At 44.9% G+C, this 20,366-nt stretch overlaps 1 protein-coding gene and 1 long non-coding RNA gene across 2 annotated transcripts in view; both read right to left on the bottom strand.

The window, feature by feature from the left end:
* Positions 1-15,434, bottom strand: part of LOC132337988 (transmembrane protein 45B-like) — a 48,532-nt gene extending 33,098 nt beyond the window's left edge. The window contains exon 1 of the mRNA XM_059867083.1: positions 15,216-15,434. Coding sequence (XP_059723066.1) covers positions 15,216-15,218 — 3 coding nt within the window. The 5' untranslated portion in view covers positions 15,219-15,434. The remainder of the gene's footprint in view (positions 1-15,215) is intronic.
* Positions 975-15,185, bottom strand: LOC132338032 (uncharacterized). The gene is made up of 2 exons (XR_009489339.1): positions 14,118-15,185; positions 975-13,413 (listed from the first exon to the last, which is right to left on the bottom strand). It is a non-coding gene; the product is annotated as an uncharacterized LOC132338032 (long non-coding RNA).
* Positions 15,435-20,366: the final 4,932 nt, after the last annotated feature.

A 20,366-nucleotide genomic window follows, 5' to 3' on the forward strand; every position in this document is an offset into this window, starting at 1 on the left:
TTTTTTTTTTCCTAATGCAAGTGACAAAAAAATTCAGATTTCCTTCTCTGGGCACCCACTGTAGCCACTTCAACAAGTTCAGTGTTTCAAAGAGCTCAGGTGTCTTCTGAGACCTGTTTGCTATGTTTTCAACCTAAAATTCCACTGTGCATCCTCTCTCACATGCCAAACTCACTATCCTCGGGCCTGCCTATACACTCCATGCCGTGAGCAGGAGGCTTCTATGTCTTACTCTCTTTCACTGCCTAAAAGAGCTTAAAACAACCCTCCAAATGACACTGGTTATTTTTGGCCAAAAGTAACACAATAATTTGGGCAGTAACATCAGTAATTATCAATACAGAAATGCAGTAATTAACAACCAGGGAATTTAATTAGGCACTTTCCTCCCTCTGATGTGAAATGGCAAAGAACAGCTGGATTTGCTCAGTCAAGTTGAAGCCCATGAGGATGAAGGTTTCATGATTGAAGCAAAGCTAAACACTTTGGCTGCCTTGGGAACAAACATGGCTTCTGAATTTTCAGAAACCAGGCCCACATTTTGGCATGGTGTCTCTGACCACAGGAACTTCAGTTTTCCTTCCTGTTTAGTCAGGATGTGCAAAACCCAAGGAAATGCCCTGAAACTCTTCATCTGGTTTGGGGGTTTTTTGCAGATGCACTGAGATGGTTTGATTTGAGCCTGGTTCAACTTTGTGGAAAAGTTTCCAGGCGGTAGAAAAGATAAAACAGGAGGAATTTCTGATGGCTCTTCTCCATGAGTCTTTCCAGCTCCCATCTCTGTCTCCACTTCCCTTGCAGTTATGCAGCAAGAGAGCTTTTCCTCTGTGGTTTTTAAAGGCACTGCCAGGAGCAGGGCTGTCCTAAGCATGGAAGTTCCTGTAACCACCTGCCTGTCGCCCTCTGTTAAACACAGATTTTGCAATTTATAGCACCAGGTTCTCCTATGTAGTAAACAGGGCCAGGAGACTAGCTCTTTTAGAAGGCCTTTATTAAAAACAGCTCTGGGTGGGGAGCCCGAGCACAGGACGACACTGAGGAGGAGGAGTTCAGCTTTGTCTCTCAGCACAGCTGGGGCTTCTGTCCTCATGAGAGTCCTTAGGAAGACACTGGTGGCTTGTAGTCTAGGAGTGTCATCTAAGCTGAGTGCCATTGAAATTATGGTGACAGAATGGAATCCAGCTCTGGTCACTGGTGGGTGATCTCGTGTGGTTCTGCTGGGTTAAAGTCAGTTTATGTGTTGCTTTGTTGTTTTTGAGAGGGTTGATACAGTACCATCAGACTCTCATTAAAATTCAGCTTGGGTGCAAGTCCTTCTGGGAGCATGGGAAGTGGTTCCCCATGGAAGGGGATACAACTCCGGGGCAAGACGGAAAGGGGTACAAATACAGAGTATGATGGAAAAAGGATACAAATACAGAGTAAGACTGAAAGGGGTAACTTAAAGATTTAACAACAATTTAAATAACACAACTGGTTACAGTTTCAGATTAACACTAACAACTCTAACAGTATTAACTTGTGAACTTGTTCAGGATAGAAAAGGGATACAAATACAGGATAAGAGGGAAAGGGGTAACTTAAGGAACCACAAATTAAATAACACAACTTGTTACAATTTCAAATTGACCTTAACGACTCTAGCAGTATTAGCTTGTAAACTTGTTCACAACATCCTATATGTGACCAATCTGTTTTCCAATGTGCTCAGTGCAAGGCAGGGAACCTGCCCACCCCAAAACCAGCCAACCACACTGAGCTCACAACAGCTTCTGCCAACAGTGTCTGGGCAAAGTCCGCCTTGTGCTGTTGGCCAGGGTCAACAAAAAAGCCAACAGGAAGTTGTTTTATCATCACGAGGCTCTGGGTTATCCCAGCAACCAGCAGGACAATCAAATCACTCCCACCAGACTCTTTTGGGGAAAAAGATAGAGACCAGGAGGAAGCTGTGTCCCATGACAAAAAGGAATTAAATGTCAGGCCATTTCATCTCCCTATTAAGAAGGATTAATTTCCTAGGATTCCTCTGCAGAGAGAAGCAATTCAGTCAGAGCGGTCCTGGTCTTGATACAGTGACACAATCCTGGGGCTTCCAAGGAAACAGCAAGAGACCAAAGTTTGATTCATAAAAGTTTCAGGAAGAAGAGGAGGGAGAGGAGATTAATAATAATAATAATAATAATAATAATAATAATAATAATAATAATAATAATGCCTCAGGGTGATTTCATAACATTAATAGGTAATGTAGTCAATTCTGTAGGCTCATTTTATTTCAGCAAAGTGCAGGTGGTGAGCTACATCTCCTCACAGGTGCTTTTCCAATTAGCTGTACGTCTTCTAGGTGAATAAATGGCTGAGTGCCAAACCTCCATGCCACTGGCAACAGACTAATCCAAACTAATCCCGAGGACTCATCTTGCTTCATGTTAAAGCAACTAGAGTCTATTTATTTATTATCTCTTGAAAGATCTCTCCTCTTCTTGGAAAAACAAGGAGGACAATTTCACAGTGGAAGCAATAAATGCACTTCACCTGGCATTCAGTAAGGGCTGGAAGACTATTTCTGCCTGGATCCAGTTGCTTATTACCATTATGTAATAGCAGATGAATATCCTGTTCTGCATTAGCTAAATGTTTTCTTTTAATAATCAACTCATATCCGTATAATGGGGCAGCTTATGCAATGAGCCGCCTTGTGAGTTCTTTGGGGAGACATCTGTATTTCAGCATTGTTAATTACCACCATTGGATCATTAAAATGTATTTATTTACTTTTGTTATTACAACTGGGCGAGTCCCACTGCTTAGCAAAGGGGCCAGCTGGTAAAATCGCCTGGTGTAGGCATTGTGTGGGCAGGAATTATCCCAGGTATCCACACACACACACCAGCATCCAGCAGGCACTTTAGGCTTGATGTGATGCCTTGCTCCTCCCAAAGCAGGGATGATGACGGTACAGAGCAGATGGGCAGGAGAAACAGGGGACAACCATCCCTGCTGATGCGGTTGTTCATTTTACATTCAATCCCAGTAGAAACATCTGTGTTCATCCTGTGGGATGAATTTTGTGGAGCATCACTACCAACCTTTTGACTTTTGGAGGTCAGACACTGTGAATTATCACAATGACAGTTCAATGTTGAAGGCGCAGCAGCTCCCTGATATTTGACCTGAGGGCTGAAAGTGCTCAGTTTTGACCTGATGCAGGGAATTTTACAATGCACCCACATCTTCGGGTATTCTTTTCCAGACCTCTGCTGTTCCTTAGCAGCATGTTGGGGAAAAGAAGGTTTTTTCCCAGTTTTCTAAGGCAGCTAATTTATTCTATGACTAAGCAAGTTGCTGCCAGAAGCACTCAGAGGACCTTCAGCCCCCAATTTCCATTAATTTCCCTCAAGTATCAGTCCCTTACTCCACAGACCACTTGCACAATGTTGAAACCCTCATGTTGGAGCCACAGTGCTGGGGTTGGAATTAGATTCTCTCTGAGGTCCCTTCCAGCTCATCGCAATCCAAGATTCTGTGTCGGTCACTGACGCCCCTTAAATTCTCCTTCTCTTGGGGTTTTCCCAGGCACCAGCTCTGGGTCACCTGCAAATCCCCAGGGACTCTACCCAAGTTTGGACACTCCTGGAAGTCCCATCAGTTCTTGGAGAACCCTTCAAAAAGATCCAACCACGTCCCCAGGCTTTTGAAATGATGACCCCAGGTTGGTGGGGAAGGGAGGCTGCCAGGATAAGGCTGCCTGACATCATCCGGATCTGGTCCAGGACCATCAGACACCTGTTGAGCCTCCCAGTGTAATTCCACAGCAGCTGCTGCCCTAACCCACAAGTGCACAAGTGGGAACATGAGTTGTTTGGATCACTTGCCTCCAACATTGTTCTCTGGAGTGTTTGAAAAAGGCCTAATGAAAAGTGACTCAGAAATAACTGACAAGTGCCAGCCTCACCTTTTTATTGTTTCACCAAAATGGGAGAGACAGTGAAGGAGAAGAGTCAGCCTTCTCTGTAAGATCCACTGTCCCAACTTGCCTGCAACTTGCAGACTGAGTGAAATGTTGACACAGGTTTGACAGGGCTGCTTGATTTATGAACAGTTCAAAGGAGGAGGGAAGAAAGGGGGAAGAATTAAACATTATAAATCAATGAGTAACATCCATAACCCTGAAGTGCTTGTTGTAAACAATACAAAACACCAGCCTAATTTTTATAAGTGTAATTTACGACAAGCAATTCCTTCCAAATGAGAGAATTTAAAAGGAAAAAATGTCACTTGTTAGAATATCATTAATTCAATCAGATGAGAACTAAGCCAGCCATTGTTCCTAATGGTAGAAAATTTCACAGGAGCTAATTGCTCCTCTATGGTGCCTCTCAGGGTGTCTGCATTGAGGCCTGTTGTTGCTGGAGAAGAACCAGACTGCATGTGAGAGTGGTGAGGGCATGGCCAGACCCTCAGCTCTGCCCAGTCCTTGGGACAGCCCTGGGTACTACCCTGACTGGCTGGAAGCCTGCTCCCAGGTGTGCTGCTGGCTTTATCCCAGCATCTCCCAGCTTGCTTTCCCTCCAGGCACTTCTCAGAGCCTGGAGAAATATGTCCATGTAATGATCCAAACTCTTGGGCAGTGAGGGGATCAGGGTAATACAAGGCCAGCTAACTTCCAGAGCAACCTGAGTGCTGTGGGAAAGCCAAGGGTGCTAAACCTGTTCCCAAAGTCAGTAGTGATGCCCAGCCTGACAGCTGGGGGGTACTTTGCAGATGCAGCTGTGCTGTGCAACTCAATAAACCCTGCTGACGTGGGAATTAAAACTCACGTGGCAAGGAGATTACATGAAATCAGCCCAGGTAATCCTGTTCTTACCTCTGCCTGCCTTACTGCTCACCATCAACCAAAATTTCTCCAACTGGTATTCCCCACATTCATTGCTCAAACCTGGAAGATTAAAGCAGCAAATGGTGCCATGGAGAAACAAACCCAAAACTATTTTCTATGTTGTGCAAGCACAGAATAAGGAATGGCCTCTTCTCATCCCAAATACCTTTCAGTGCAAAGAGCAAAACAAGAGATGGAGACAAAAAGGATGTTTTCACACAGACTATCATACCAGGTATGAAACAGCCGTCCAGGATGTTGGTGTTTCAGCTGTGGTTTAAATGAATCTCCTAATTTGTGCACAGCACATTAGGAGAGCATATCACTTTGGACAGGGAATGGTACCTATCCCATCATCATCCTCTCCAAAAAAGCATGTCCATTTACACCACGGCAGAATTCAATTGACATGGTTCGCAGAAGCAGGAATCAAACCCCAAATGAATTCCAAACCCCCAAAGTTGCTCACAAGAACAACTTCGTGTTTATTTCCAACATTTTCATGGCAAAGCTCGTCTCTCCAGGCCTGCTGTTTGTCTTCAGGAAGATTCCAGAGTGCTTGGGGATGGAAAGTTCTTCATCTATAAATAAATGGATCTTGCAAAGATGTAATGAGACTGTAATTAATTAACGTTTGCAGAATGCTGTGAGAGGCACAACAAAATGCACTTGCAAAATGCAAGGTATTAAGGCAGAAAATGTATTATTGTTGGCACTCCAGGGAACATTAGCATAGCTTTTTGAGGTCTGTCTTCTCACCTTCCCTGCTGTTTCACAAATGTTATCCTCCCAAAGGGAAGTGCGGTGTGAAACCTGATGATTTGCTTGCTGGCAAACGGCTCCTTCATTAAGGGAGGTAATGAGAAGCTGCACCAGGACACAGAGCAGAGAGAGTGGTGCTGGGGCATGGAGTGCACAGAGCTCAGGTGCATGGCAGGACTTGGTCTTGACTGTGGGATAAACACATGGCCAGACCAGGGCTCTCCCACTTTAAAATTAATTCTCAAGAGAGCAAGAAATGCCTTATCAGGGACATAACTGATCTTTGCCAGAGACGTCTTCACTTCCAAATCTGTAAATCATCTTCAAGTAGCAAATTCAGCATCAAATTTTAGGGGTTTGGCCCTTTTTGTCCCTGAATCCCTGTTTAATACTTGAAGCTGCAGGCACTGTGAGTGATTTACGTAGGTCCCTAAAGTTTGGACAGCCTCAGTACACAGAATCCTGGAGTGGTATGGGTTGGAAGAGATCTTAAAGCTCATCCAGTCCCACTCCCTGTCATGGGCAGAGACACCTTCCACTATCCCAGGTTTCTCCAAGCCCAACCTGGTCTTGGACACTCCCAGGGATGGGGCAGCCACAGCTTCTCTGTGCCAGGGCTTCTCCCCCCTCACAGGGAAGAATTTCTTCCCTATATCTAACTAGACCCACCCTCTTTCAGAATCTCTTACCCTTTTTTTATAGTCAGATGTGACAAGGGTTCGAGCTTTCAAGGCAGAAAGCTCTAGACATTGGGGGTTATTTAAGCTACTCCTACACATTCAAGTGCAAGTATCAGGACTGAGCTAATCATGACTGAATATTAAGATCGGGGGACAACCTTGCTCGACAGACTGTTTAGCTACACTGAGCCAGTCTGTCCTTGTGCAAATCACAGAGGCACATATATAACAAAAATAAGATTTATGATTTCCTAGAAACAGCTAAGACTAAATACTTCTTTCACCAGAAATATCTGGAGAGTGGATGAATATGCTCTTAACAGGTACATGGACACGTGCACTTTACACGCATACACAAATACATTCATATGCATTAGCACTGAAGGTGGGGACAGCCGTGACCTCTGGAGGGCCTGGAAAGCAAAATAAATCTGTTTCCACTGTGTCTTGGAGGGAAGGGACTGACACAGCAAGTTGCATTATAGACACTCCACAGATTGAGCAATGACATTTATTTTTCTGGTAAGCTCTTAAATGCCTTGAAAGAGGTGAAACACGATACATCTAAAACATGAGCTTAGAGTCATCAGCTCCAAAGCCGCCCTCTCGATTATGCTTACAAGCAGCATTTTCCTTCGCAGAATTAGGAGCAATCTCCATAATCCCTTAGCCATTGCGGCACAGAGATCTCATGCCTGCATGCAGGGTAGGAGATCACTTGGATAAGGGAACTGCACTGAGATAACTTGAGATGGCACAAGAAATGTTGTTGGCAAAAGAGGGAAGACTGCCACAAGAGATGCTCTGACCATGGAGCCTAGTCACATCCCATTTCTGGATATCAGGGGGCTCCTCTGCCAGCCTGATCACACTCTGCTGGCCCTCATCCCTCCCCTACTATACTTGGGAAGGGTAAAGTAGGAAGGCAAGGCAAACCTCCAGCAGAAAAACTAAAGTATTCTGTGCTGATGAAGCCTTCACCAAGTTTCAAAACCTTCAGTTCATCTTCCCAGCACTAGTAAGATGAGGCTTGGAACAATCTGCTCTAGAGGAAGGAGTCCCTGCCCATGGCAGGCGGCTTGGAACAGGGTGGTCTTTAGGGTCCCTTCTAACCCTAATTGTTCAAGGATTCTACATACTGAGAGGGAGCAGAGGAGCTCAACTGACATGGTCAGAGGACCACAGAACAAAAACTATGCAAAGAAATGGAAGAAACTAATTTCTACTGATCCTCAGTTTCAGAGTGTGAAGCTGCAACAAACACAACACCACAAGCTGGCTGCCAGGCATCTCTCTCATCCTTCTGCCATGGCAGCGGTTGCATGGGAAACCACAAAACCTAAGAGCTGCAAGAGTTGCATGGCCACCACAACTCAAATGATGGATTAGGATGTGTAACACTTGTGGAAGACACTTGGCTGCACCTAGCCAGCCTGGAACAGCAAGGCAACCTCCAAATCCAGACATGAATTTGTGGAACAAGCTTCATGGAGCCCTGTGTGACCAACTAAACCTTTTACCCATGAGCAGTCTCTTATCTAAATTTCTCCTTCTCACTCAGGTCTTGTGTCTCACCTACTCATACAAGCCTGTCTTTGGCAGGCCAGCCCCAGGAGGAAGAGTGGAAGGCAGCTTGATTGCCAATATCTAATCACAATTTGGGATCCAGAAAGCTACTTGTCTTAGGAATTGCTTAATAATGCACTTAGTGTGTGAAGTATTATCACTACGTATAATTAAAGACAGAGAGTTACACAGAGGGAGATAAGGATCCTGTGCTAACGGACAAGGAGGAAGGTAATTGAGATTTGAGCTTCTGTTCTGCCAGCTCCTCACCTAGATCAGTGTGAACTGCCCCGACATGTGTGCCTGGAGAGAGAAAGACTTGGAAAGTGGGAAGGGAGAGGGGGAAGGTCACTCCCTCTTGCCCTGTCTGTCCCCACTCCTCAGTTTCCATGAACAGTGCCCGCAAAATCCACAGGAAGCCCTGGAGTGAATTGGGGAAATTGGTGCACAGGAACAATGAAGCCCTGGGGTGTGAATTATTTCATGCTGTGGAAGAACAATTAAGCTCTGTGAGACATTTAGTCCAGCCCTATGGCAGATGGAAGTTGGAAAGTGCAGATGAGCTGTGACACACACAAGGGACAAGTTGTGCCCAACCTCCAGCAGCCCCCAATGGCTGTTTTGTCTCATGAGACAAAAAAAAAAAAAAAAAAAAAAAAATTCTGTTGTGATATTGAACCCACCCTGAGGATTTGCACAGGAGGTTAGTGTCAACCTGTAGTTGAGCATTTCCCTCAATTACGGGGTGACATAGAATTGTAGAATGGTTTGGTTTGGAAGAAACACTAAAGCCCATCCAGTTTCATCACCTCCCCTGGGCAGGGACACCTTCCATTATCCCAGGTTGCTCCAAGCCCTGTCCAGTCTGGCCTTGGACACTTCTGGGGAAGGCCCAGCCACAGCTTCTCTGGGCAGCCTGTGCCAGGGTATGCCCACCCTCACAGGGAAGAATTTCTCCCCTATATCCCACCTAACCCTGCCCTCTGGTAGTTTAAATGCAGCACCCCAAGTTCTCCTGCCTTTGAGTCAAACTGGCAGTTTGCAGGAGGTTTAACATCCCTTCTTGAGGAGAAAGGAAACACCACCAGGTCTGATTTATTTTGCTGCTTTGCTGGCAGGGGATGTGGAGCAAACAAGACAAAAAAAGACAGGAAAAGAGCAGAAAAATGGAGGAGAACACAAATGAGAGTAGAGATTCCAGAATGACATTTCTGCTGCAGAATCACCTGCATTTCTGCAGTGATTTTGCCATAACTTGTTACAACATTGCTTAGCTCGAGGCAGAAAGGTGTTCTTCTCCCAGTTCTTGGAGCCACATAAGCATTAGTAGCACTATGAGTTATGGTATTTCTTGTAGAACCCATAAAGCTTTAGAGACTCTCTATGCCAAGCACTGAGACAACACAAACCCAAACAAACAAATCAGCAAATCCCTCTTCAGAGGAGGAGCACAGAGGAAGCAGACAGCCTTCACATGTACAAGAAGGTGAGAGAATGAAAAGACAAAACCAGCTATTGCTCACAATTGCTTTCCACTCTTTGGTGCCCATGGGAAAAAATCAGAAAATGTGCCTGGAACAGCACAAGGACCAGTGGAAATGCAGGAAACAACCTGAAAGTTATTTCTCTAAACCCTGTATTATCTGTCCTCAATATTAGGATGTCTCAATCAACACCTCCTAATTACAACATCCAGCTGCGGCATCAAAATCAAGGTGAGCAGTGAACCTGAGAGAATAGCTCTTGAAACACTGAAACTCTTTGCCAGCCTCCCCAAGCATCCCTGAGAGTGGTTTGGGTTGAAAGGGGCCTTATAGCCCATCCAGTTCCACCCCCTACCATGGGCAGGGACACCTTCTACTAGACCAGATTACTCCAAGATCTGTCCACCCTAGCCTGCAGAAGCATTTCAAAAGCCAGAGGATTTTTCACCTTTTGCTCATCCAAGGACACTGAAAGAATAAGCAAACAAAAAAGTCAAGGAAAGAGGGAAACACTTCAAGACCCCTCGGTAAGACAAGCAGTAAGTGAACACCAGGCTTGTACAACAAACACATCAAGGAACAAAAATAAAGTGTAAGAGAGGAAGGAGAAAATATTTATATGCCTTTTTTTTCTAGAGTCCTTTTCCCTTTCAGGCAAATAATATTTATGCCATGGGACTTTGACAGTCCCCTGGAAGACACACAAAACTTTTTTGTTCCCACTTGCCTCCCAGGTGGGAGGACTGGTTGAGCAGCTCTGAGGAATGAGGGTGAAAACCAATGACCCAGAGCTGCTGTTTAAAGAGAGAAGAGGAAAAGGAGTGAGGATCAGGGCAGGAGGGCCAAAGCCCTGCAAGGGAGGGAAGAGGAGAGTTCCAGAGCCAGGATCCCTGGACATGTCCCTTCCAAAACAGTCCACTCTAATTTGGAACAGCATTGCATCCCTCCTGACTCCAAAGGATGTGCATTGCTTCAAAACCCACTCCTGAGCCACCAACTAGAATTTATCTACAAACATCACTGGGTCAGGATTTCACTTGCACAACAAATTCCTGGGAATTTTTAGTAGTGGTCTTTAAGCCCTGTTAAATCACAGGGATCTGCAGGAAATCTTGAGTGACGACATTGGTTCTTTCCCACCAGGAATTTGGGACACGATAAATTTGGTCTGAACTTAAGCTTCCTCCCACGGGGAGCTCAGCAAGCCAAAAAGCACTTCTAAGACAAATTCAGAGTGATGTAATGGATATGTGACTAAAGTAGTGGGGTTTAGGTAAACCTTAATCCTTAATAAATTACAGATAATTTGTATGTAAGGGGTTATAAAGACTATCTGGATACTTCTAATATAAATGACTGAGTGAGAAGAGGAAAGAAGAGATGAGGAAATCTCATGAAGAGATGTAAATTTAAATAGGAGACCAGCTTAACAGCCCCTAGAAATGTTCATTATTTTGGGAAATGCTGGCCTGATGGAATTAAAATGCTCTGTGGGAAGAGAACAGGTTTTTCAAGCATGGGAGAGTTTGGAGCTGGACAGAAGGAAACGAGTAGTTGGCTTAGAGATGAATTTTTTTCCTTTTGTGGGGAAAACAAGGAGATCATAATATGAAAGTTAAGCATTTTGAAGGGCTCAGTTTGATCCTTTTTCAACATTTGAGGCTTTTTCTACACCAGTGGCTTTAAAGAAAGTTATAGCTAAGGGCTTTATCAAGAAAGCACTGACTTATCAATAAGGATTTCTGCTTGAAAAAGGAAGCTTTTGGTGAAAAATTGGGGCTGTTAACATTGAGCATTCATTTTATTTTAAAAGGACGTTTCCATTTTTTTTTTTCATCTTGATTGCTCCATAATTCTCAAATGCAACATAATTAAATTATCCCAGATTCCCAGCATTCCTGTACCAAGTGGGATGTCTAGACCATAAATGGTCACAGGCTATTTGCCCCAGCAAACACCCACTAAGGAAAGGTTTTCCACTCATTAATCCACCCCAAAGTCCCTATGCACATCAGGGGATTTACTGTAACCTGGACAGGACATCACAAAGGAGTTTGCAGGATTTGGGATGTGCCATTCAATATTTGACTTTCACCCTTGGCATCCCTGACAGCCATCTGGGCCCTGGAGTATGTCCACTGCCACTGAACCTGGTTGGTCACCCCGTCATTCTGCAGGAAAGTTGTTCCAAGCCACTGACCCATCTGAGACTGGAAGGAAAATAGGCACAGGATTTTCAAAAGCACCAGAGTTTGCCTTCTGAACACAGTATCACACTCAAAATCCTGGAACAGTTTGTACTGGAAGGGATCTTAAATCTCATCCAGTGCCACCCCCTGCCATGGGGAGGGACACCTTGCACTGTCCCAGGCTGCTCCAAGCTCTGTCCAACCTGGCCTCCGACACTCCCAGGGATGGGGCAGCCACAGCTTCTCTGGGCACCCTCTGCTCACCACCCTCACAGGGAAGAATTTCTCCCCAATATCCCATCTAATCCTGCCCTCTGTCAGTGTGAAGCCATTCCCCCTTGTCCTGTCCCTCCAGTCCCTTGTCCAAAGTCTGTCTCCATCTCTCTTGTATCCCCATCAGGCCTTGGAAGGGGCTCTCTAAATTTTCCCTGGAGCTTTCTCTTCTCCAGGCTGGACAATTCTTGCTCCAGCAGCTCCACATTCCCCCTGCTGTTTGGAGTCAGCAGAGCTGAATTCAGCTTTGCAGGAGGGGTCTCCCCAGAGCAGATGGGCAGAATCCTCCCCATGCTTTGGGATGAGTTCAAGTCATGGTCGGATTTCTGGGGCCACGTGAAGGCTCTCACTCACCAGCACCCCACTGCTTCATGTTGCTTTCAAAATCTGCCCCTTTCCTTACATGTTATAAATCACCTTTTTTCTTCCATTCTGCCCCTCCTGCCACTCCCAGGGAGGGCTGGGAAACCCACCACCAACATAGACATCGACCCTGCAAAAAAGGGCAGAGCCAGCGCCCTTTCCCTCCCTCCTTCCCTCCTTTCCTCTCTCCTTCCCTCCCAAGACTAATCTCTCATGACCTGCTGCTACATTTTAGCAGGTGGGGTGGGGGCAGATAATTCTGCTTTCTGTTTAATTAATCCAGCATTACAAGAGCAATGAGAGTCTAATGCCCAGTTTTAATCCCCCTGCAATAACTTTGCATTCCGCCTTCCAAGGCAGGGTCACTTGTAGGGGTGCAGTTAGGGTATTTGAGATCACAGAGGCTACTGGTTCCTAGTGCCATTCCTACTGCTCATGCTTTATTAGCCATAATTTGATATGTTACCTGCCCCATACACCTAATCTATGCCCAAAATATTGTTTTACAACATTAATTAAAAAGCATTGACACTGAATGCTTAGTTCACATGCTCCAATGTGATTTATGGGTGTTTAATTACCTGACAACTGTGATTTACCACATCTACCTGGTAGGTACCATGTGGATTTAAATCAATTAATGTTTGGTGGCTTTAGTGTACCTCACTGGAAAAGGAGGGAGCACTCATGAGCACAAAACTCCAGACACATGAAAGAAAAAAAAAGATATTTCAGGCATCTAAACTGCAAACAAGATAATGTGACCTGGGCAGAGTCCCACAGCAGCTGTTTGTGGAACATTGCTACATTAAGGATCTTGGTGACTTTTCATGGAAGGTTTAACTAATTAGTTGAGTAGGCCCTCAATAAACAAGACACCAATTTATGTTTAGCTTTAATTACTCAGAGCCCTGTTCGGTTGCTCAAAGTCAGACATGTGCTTAAGTGTTTTGCTGAATTAGGGTCAGTGTGAATACACAAGTCCTGTAAGCATCTAGGAAGCTGTGCTGACATTGATTTAATGAATGCAGATTTGCAGCTAGGGAAAAAAATGTCCCAAAAATAATGAAGAAAGAAAGCGGCTGGAGCCTTGGCTGAGAAGGGGCACTGTGAGAGGCACCTCCTATTTTTGATCGCAGTCACTTTAGCAGGAAAACATGCACATCTGGGGAGAGGGGCAGCTTGCTCTGGCATATGCCCTGGTGCAGTAAGATTTCCTGTTTCAAGAAGAGAAGGTTATTGCAGAGGGCCTTGAGGAATAGAGAATTTTGCCAGGTATCCTCTTACCAGCTTTGTCCCATCACAGTCCTCCTCTTTGTCCCTGTCCTTCCCCTTTCCCCCCTTTCCCTGCCACAGGCTCTATGTTCTCACACTCACATTCTCTCCTGCTCTTATTTCTACCTCCAGTCCAGGTCCCTCCTTCCAGCACAGCAATTTTAAGTGCAGAGCTCTCTCACCCCAAACTCCAACTACTTCTTCCAGTGTAGCCTCCTCCATCCCACATTGCAAATAGCAATTTGCTCCTTCTGATTTTCACCCACCACTTTCCTTCCCTGGAAGCTTGTCAGACACAACCAGCCTTCTAACTCTGTCCTTTCAACATCCAGCTGCAGGGATACCCTGTATCCTTCTCTTTTACACAGGTACTGTCCTAAATCCAGCCAGGACAGAGGGAATGGGTTTCCCTCACTACTGCAGATGAATCTTCTCTTCCTTGTCACTCCTCCACCCACTGTCTCCAAAGGACCCCTGTGCTGAACTGATCCATTCCCCTCTCCAGCACAAAGTCCAGAACCCATTCCCAGTCCCTCATATTTATTCTCATGTTCCGTTCTTTTGACCCATATCTATCCTAGAATTTCCTTTTAGGTGACCTTTCCAGCTCCTCACCTTACTTTTACCTTTAGTGTCTCTCACTTACCTTCTCTGCTTGATTTTTCCCAATTATTTCACCCCAGTCCGAGCACACCCTAATTTATATCCCTTGTCCTTCCCAGCTCCCACCCATCCCCAGTTACTTCTCATTAAAAACCTCCTTAAACACACCTTTGGCAATTGCTGCAACAGCTCCTCTCCTCCCTCCTCTGCCATTTACCCTCCTTTCCATGACACAAAGTATTTTGAACCCATTAAATCAATATTTCCCAAAACAAAGAGGGACAGTATTCAGGTGGAAAATTGCTTTAAAAAATAAACATCTTTGCTGTCTGGATGAACATGTGTTACCCAATTGTTTCCCAGCTACTCTGTTTATGTAACCTTGAAGCTATTTCGTACAATACTTTAGTTCTGACAACTCAAGATTTGTTATGAACTAATATTTTAAAGTCAAAATAGCTCAACAAGAGATTGTTACAGATCTCTCAGACAATCTATACAGGGAGAAGCAACATTTACAATTTGTATTTTTTTAAGAGGAAAGGCTTTTCCTGGGTTACCTTCTCTTCAACTCTTCAGTAAAGCAGACCTACTCCCTTTCAAATTTGATGGTCTTTAGGAAGCTGAAAATATACACATGGATACACATGTATTGTCTTTCTACCTGGCATATCTGTGTGAATAAAGGGCTTTGAGCCAAAATCAATCAGATAAAATCTTTCAGGAGCTTTTACAATGCCACATACTTGTGCAAATCGCCAGCATGTTTATAGCAACAGGCACCACAACAGAGCTCTGTGCTCAATCAGAGCAGGCAACCTCCTCCATCTGTTCTGTGCCTGTATTTACATGAGGCACCGGGCGAGACATCACCTGGCACAGCCCAAAGGAACTCAAAGGGGTGGAGAAATCATTGCTCTTCACTCAACCCTCACCCTGAGACCCCAAACAGGCTGTGGACACATCTGCAGGAACAGATGGAGTGCACAGCTGTCACACAAACCAAACATGATGGCTTAGGACAAGAGGAAATGGCCTCAAGTTGTGCCAGGAGAGGTTCTGGTAACATATTAGGAAACATTTCTTTCCCAGAAGGGCTGTCCTGCCCTGGTGCAGCTGCCCAGGGCAGTAGTGGACTTACCATCCTTGGAGTGAATTAAAGCTGTGTGGATGCAGCATTTGGGGGACATCATTTAGTGGTGGGATTGACAGTGCTGGGGAATGGTTGAGCTTGATGATCCCAGAGATTTTTCCAACTAAATAATTCCGTGATTCTATGCTTTTGGGTTCTCTTGTAGTAAACCGCTGGGCTGCTGCATCAGTTTTCCCCTCTCTCTATGAAGGAGAGCAAACAAGACTTAATCATTTCACTGAAGGTGCTGTGAACTGTCAAAGACCTGGAAATCTTGCAGCGTAAGATCCAGCCCCAGAAGGAAATATTACTATGCATGATGGTGTGTAACTGCCTTGGTGAGGAGTTGCCCAATGCTGGTAGGGAGAAATTGTCTTTCAGGTTATGTTAAGATAAAGGAGAAAAAGACACTTCTTTTAGAATGCAAATGTTCCTACCAAAGTAATTATTCCAGAATAGCCAATCTGATAAATAACCAAAACCAGGCAACTTCTGTGTCCTGGAAGGATGGAGTTTCATGATTTTTGGGGATTCCCAGGCATGTTGTTGGCTGTTTTGCCAGACACCACCTAAAATTGTGGTTTTCCACCAAGCTGAGCCAGACAGAAACATAAATAACATTTGTGAGGATGATATGGAAGGGATTAATTTGAATTCTCTTTCACAGAAAATGGGCTGGAAGGATAAAGCCAAAACATTTTAACCATAAACACCTTCCTACCAACAGTAGGAATTTTACTCAATACACTGATTTCTTCAAGGAATAAATTACCTGCTTTAATGTTTCTATTTGTCAATGGAAATTACTTTCCAAGAAGCTGAGTAGAGTCTATTTTGTTTCTCAAAGGACAAGTCCTTTCCCTTTTGCACCTTTCAGCGAGGCAGAAGGTAGAACCTTCACCTGCCAGGGGTGAGTGCTGCCAATGCAGATGTCTATCAACAGGTAAAATGAGTCCCTAGGCAGTGCAGGCTGATGGGAGCGCAGCTCCAGTCTTTAAAATGGGATGGAAAAGTGTCCAGATTGCATGAGGGAGCCTGGGAAAGACAAGCATGATTTATTGCATGAAATCACACAAATAAAGGTAAGTGAGTGACTCAGGCATGTGCTTGCCTTCACAGGGGTCAGCACAGCAGAGAGGCACATCCCTCTTCCCACCTGGTGAAAACTGCCCCCGGGGATCCTCCTGGGATCCAGTTGCTGATCTGGGGAACATCATTTTAAGCCAATGTATTTCACTTCCAGTCCCCTGGGATTCCAGATGAGCCATCAAAGGGTGAAAAGGCAAGCTCCACCCAAGTTTGTATTCTGCAGGATGAGGCACAGTATGAACTGACAGTGGAACTGCCTGAGGTGCAGTGAGGGCAGATATAGAGCCCACATGAGCCCTGAGTTTTGATTAATTACCCCAGCAGAATTTTCTTTCTCTTGCCATTGAATTAACTGCATGCACTCAATGGAGGAGATGCTCCTGGCCAAGAGGGAAGATGAGAAAGAACCCTTCCCTTGTCCCTCCAGCCTGCAAACTCCTCTCCTACTTGAAAACCTTTTGCAAAAAATAATTTTTGAAGGGTTCTGCCAAATGAGTTTTAAGCAAGACTTGGCTGGGGATGGACTATGAAGATGCCGAAGTGCCATTAAAAGGAGAAATGATTCACTCCACCACCTCTGGGAGCGATGCTGTCCCAGTGTAGGAGGAGAGGAGAAACACCAAGAGCCCACTTGCCAAACCCCGCTCTCCTTACTCAGAGGAAATTTTTAAATTGCCACCCACACAAATTCAACCCCCTCTGACTCATTGCCACAGAGAATGAGATCAGCTTTAAAGCGACCAGAACTTGAACACAATAAAGGTTCTCTCCTAAGTTCTTCATTCATAGATGGTGCCTTTTCCAGATTTTCCCACCTTCCGCAAGAGGTAGAAATGTTCTGATTTATTTGCTTCTTCACTTCTCCCAGGAAACAGGGCTCTCAGGAGAGAGAGTCAGAGATTTCTGGATGAACACCTATTCTCAACATACAACAAAAAGAATCCCAGAGCTGGCAGAGGCCTCATGTCATGTTGTGGGACCATTGCCAAGTGGGAACAAGAACTTTGGGTTATGATCAGCTCCAGCTCAGCATGCTTTACTCATTCCTGGCTCTCCTCCCACTGCTCCATTCCCAGCCCAAACCCAATGGTGGAGGACAGAGAAAGGAGTTAGCACCTGAATCAACCTCCTACCAGCTGCTGTTGTAGAGCAGGATCAGGCTATTAATCACGGACCCCTCTGGATTTTGGACTAGAAAATAATTCCCAGAGGGATTCTGAAGCGCAGCTTCAAGCTTAGGGTCTCTCAATCCCTGTGTTGTTGGTTGGGTTTTAGGTTTGGAGCTTTTTTTACATTATCCCTTTGGGCTCAGGGTTCTAATTACTTTTCATTCCTTTTTAGTTTAATAATAATATTTGAGTGACAGATCTTTTATTAAAACATTGTTATCAGAAAGCATCCGGGAGTGGGCAGGGCTAGAGCTCCACTCAGGGTTTCCATGCCTCAGGGAAGCTCTTCCTGGCTCTCACACGGCCTCTGAAGAACAGAAGTTTGGTGTGTAGGTTTGGGGAACGAGACAGAAGGACACAGTTGTCCCAAAAGATTTTTAGGAAGATGAATGTCCGTCACAGCAGAGAGGGAGGTGGTGAGGCAAAGGAAGGATCATTCAACAGCTTCTTCTCATCCCTTCTCCTTGGCAGGAAAGCTGTGATCAAGAAGGACATGCTGATGCTGTATTCACCTTATTCCTTGTCCACAGCAAAGAGCTGTGTCCTCTCCTCCTGATCCCATGCTCCAGGCACCTGACTAAAACTGGGAGTGGTCATGTCTTGGAGCCTTCTTTTGGAGCATGACTTTGCAGGAGTCATTTTCCCATGCTTCCTTCTCTCCTCCTGCTTTATCCACTGAGACCATGAGTTCCCTAGGACACGAAACCCGCAGTGGTCCATCACTCCTGGTACCAAGTTAATGCCATCATGGCATCTTCTGACGCAGACACTGCACAGAAAATTCTGTGGAATATATTCCATGGGAGGTCAAATCAGTTGCTCATGGATCTGAAGCAAAATGAAATTTTACCCATCAATCTGGTTTATTTCCTCCTCCCTAAGTGCATAATTCTTCCATTTTTCTTTAAAGATCATTCTAACATGAGGCTTGAAGCACTGGGACCAGAACCTTAAATGACAAACTGAGGCTGTTATTGGGTTGCTGCATGTCTTCTTCATCTCTCCCATCTTCCATGGCACATTCTGGCTGCAATTTCCAAGTGACTGTGCAAGAACGATCCATCCACTGTTCCCAGCTGGCCTTGCCCAGGGGTTTTGGGATGGTGTGATCAAGTGCCCAACACCAACTGCTCTGTGTCAGAGTACACACTTGACATGGCTCCAATTTTCAGCCCTCTCAAACTGATGTGGTTTCTGCCCAGATAAGCCAAAATACACCCAATACCTGTGGGAAAAGGTTAAAAAACCCCTAATTTGCTCTCTCTTGCCTATTCATGAAGCAATTACAATTATTTACTGGATTAAATGAGCCTGAAAGCCACAAGAAGCCCCTGTGAAAGGAGAGGAGATATCACTTCACAGCTGAAGGTATTTGGTGGGTCAGATTTTGGCAGAGGGGCATCACCAGCATCCAAGGTTGGCTGTGCCATCCCTCTACTTCTCTTCTGCTGGAGTGGAAGAAGGTTGGAAAGAGGAAAACTTCTGATTTTTTGTTTGTGCTGCTGTGAGTCTCAGTTTTCCTGAAAGTGGATGCAGGGTCTGATTGAGGCAAACCCCTTTCCTTTTTGGGAAGCCAGTGTACATCCTCAGTGATGAAAGATACAAGCAGAAAAATTCCACCTGACCTGCAGGGACCTTGCCGCAGTCCTGAGGCCATGTCTGCCCCCAGGAGCTGCCAACCATCAGCTCCATCCCACTTTCTTACTCTTCAGCATGTGTTTTCAAATAGTTTTTTTCCAAAACAAAAATTATTATCAGGGCTTTTTCTTCCTTCATTTTGTTTGTCTGGGTCACCTCTGTTTATTGCTCTGTTGAATGAGCAATAGCTCATTCCCAAGTTTATCTCTGCTCCCAAGCATCTAGGGACAGGCTCTGTGAGTGGGGAGTTCTGGACAGGCAGGATGTGGCACTGCTTCTCAGGACCCCACCTGAGACCCCAGATGATGGGAAAAATTCAGCCAAAACATCCAATTTCCTGTGAAGTTCCTTTATTATCATATCATTACTACTAGTATTAATAGTACTTTTATTAATATTGTTGTTACCTTGTACTGAAATATCCACTTCAGGATTTTTTTCCCAACAGAAATACTATGTCTATTTTTGAGGAGAACCTGTGGACTCAGCAAGCAATGGGGCAAAAACCACTTAAAAATTTCAGAGTGGGGTGAAGCGGTTGGATGGGAAGGAGCCAGGGAAGAAGCTGGGAGCAAGGTGGTACAAAGGTGCTTAGGCTGGAGGCTTTGAACTTGAATGAGAGATGTCAGGGGAGAAATACAAATAGAGAGGGAGAGAAAAAAAATGAGAAGTACTTTTCCTGCACCCTTGTTAACCCATAAAACCAGAGAAGCAGAGTCATGTACACCACATGTGCCAAGGGAAAGGGGAGGAGAGAAAAAATGACAGCATTGCTGGCTTGACAAGATCTTCAGTAAAAAAATGAATGACCTTTTGTGCTGTCTGGGGAGAAACTCTTCCATCATCTTTATGAATTTCCACCTTTGGCAATAGCTAAATATCCTTGCGTATCTACCATCAAGACACTGACAGCCATGCCATAAATCTTAACCCCAAACTATCATTATTTGCTGGAAAAAATGAATGGTTTGCTCTGCACATGAAAAAAAGAGGACAGCTTCTGAAAGAGGAGACCCTTTCAGGCTGAGCGTTCTCCTTGGGCTCTCTCCTACTTGTTGGTGGGATGAACACTTCTTGCATGCTTAGAAATATCTGTGGAAATGTGCTATTTTCTATCTCTTAAAACTGTTATTATCTTGATATTATCTGTTGCTTGCAACTGTGAGTCAGTTTGGGAAACACTGGGTGGTCAAGTCTCAGCCATTCATCTGCAAAATGGAGTTAAGGAATAAACACTGGAGATTCTTGGGGTCCCATCAATTGC

Source organism: Haemorhous mexicanus, chromosome 24, assembly GCF_027477595.1.
Source record: "Haemorhous mexicanus isolate bHaeMex1 chromosome 24, bHaeMex1.pri, whole genome shotgun sequence".
In the NCBI taxonomy this organism is placed as follows: domain Eukaryota; kingdom Metazoa; phylum Chordata; class Aves; order Passeriformes; family Fringillidae; genus Haemorhous; species Haemorhous mexicanus.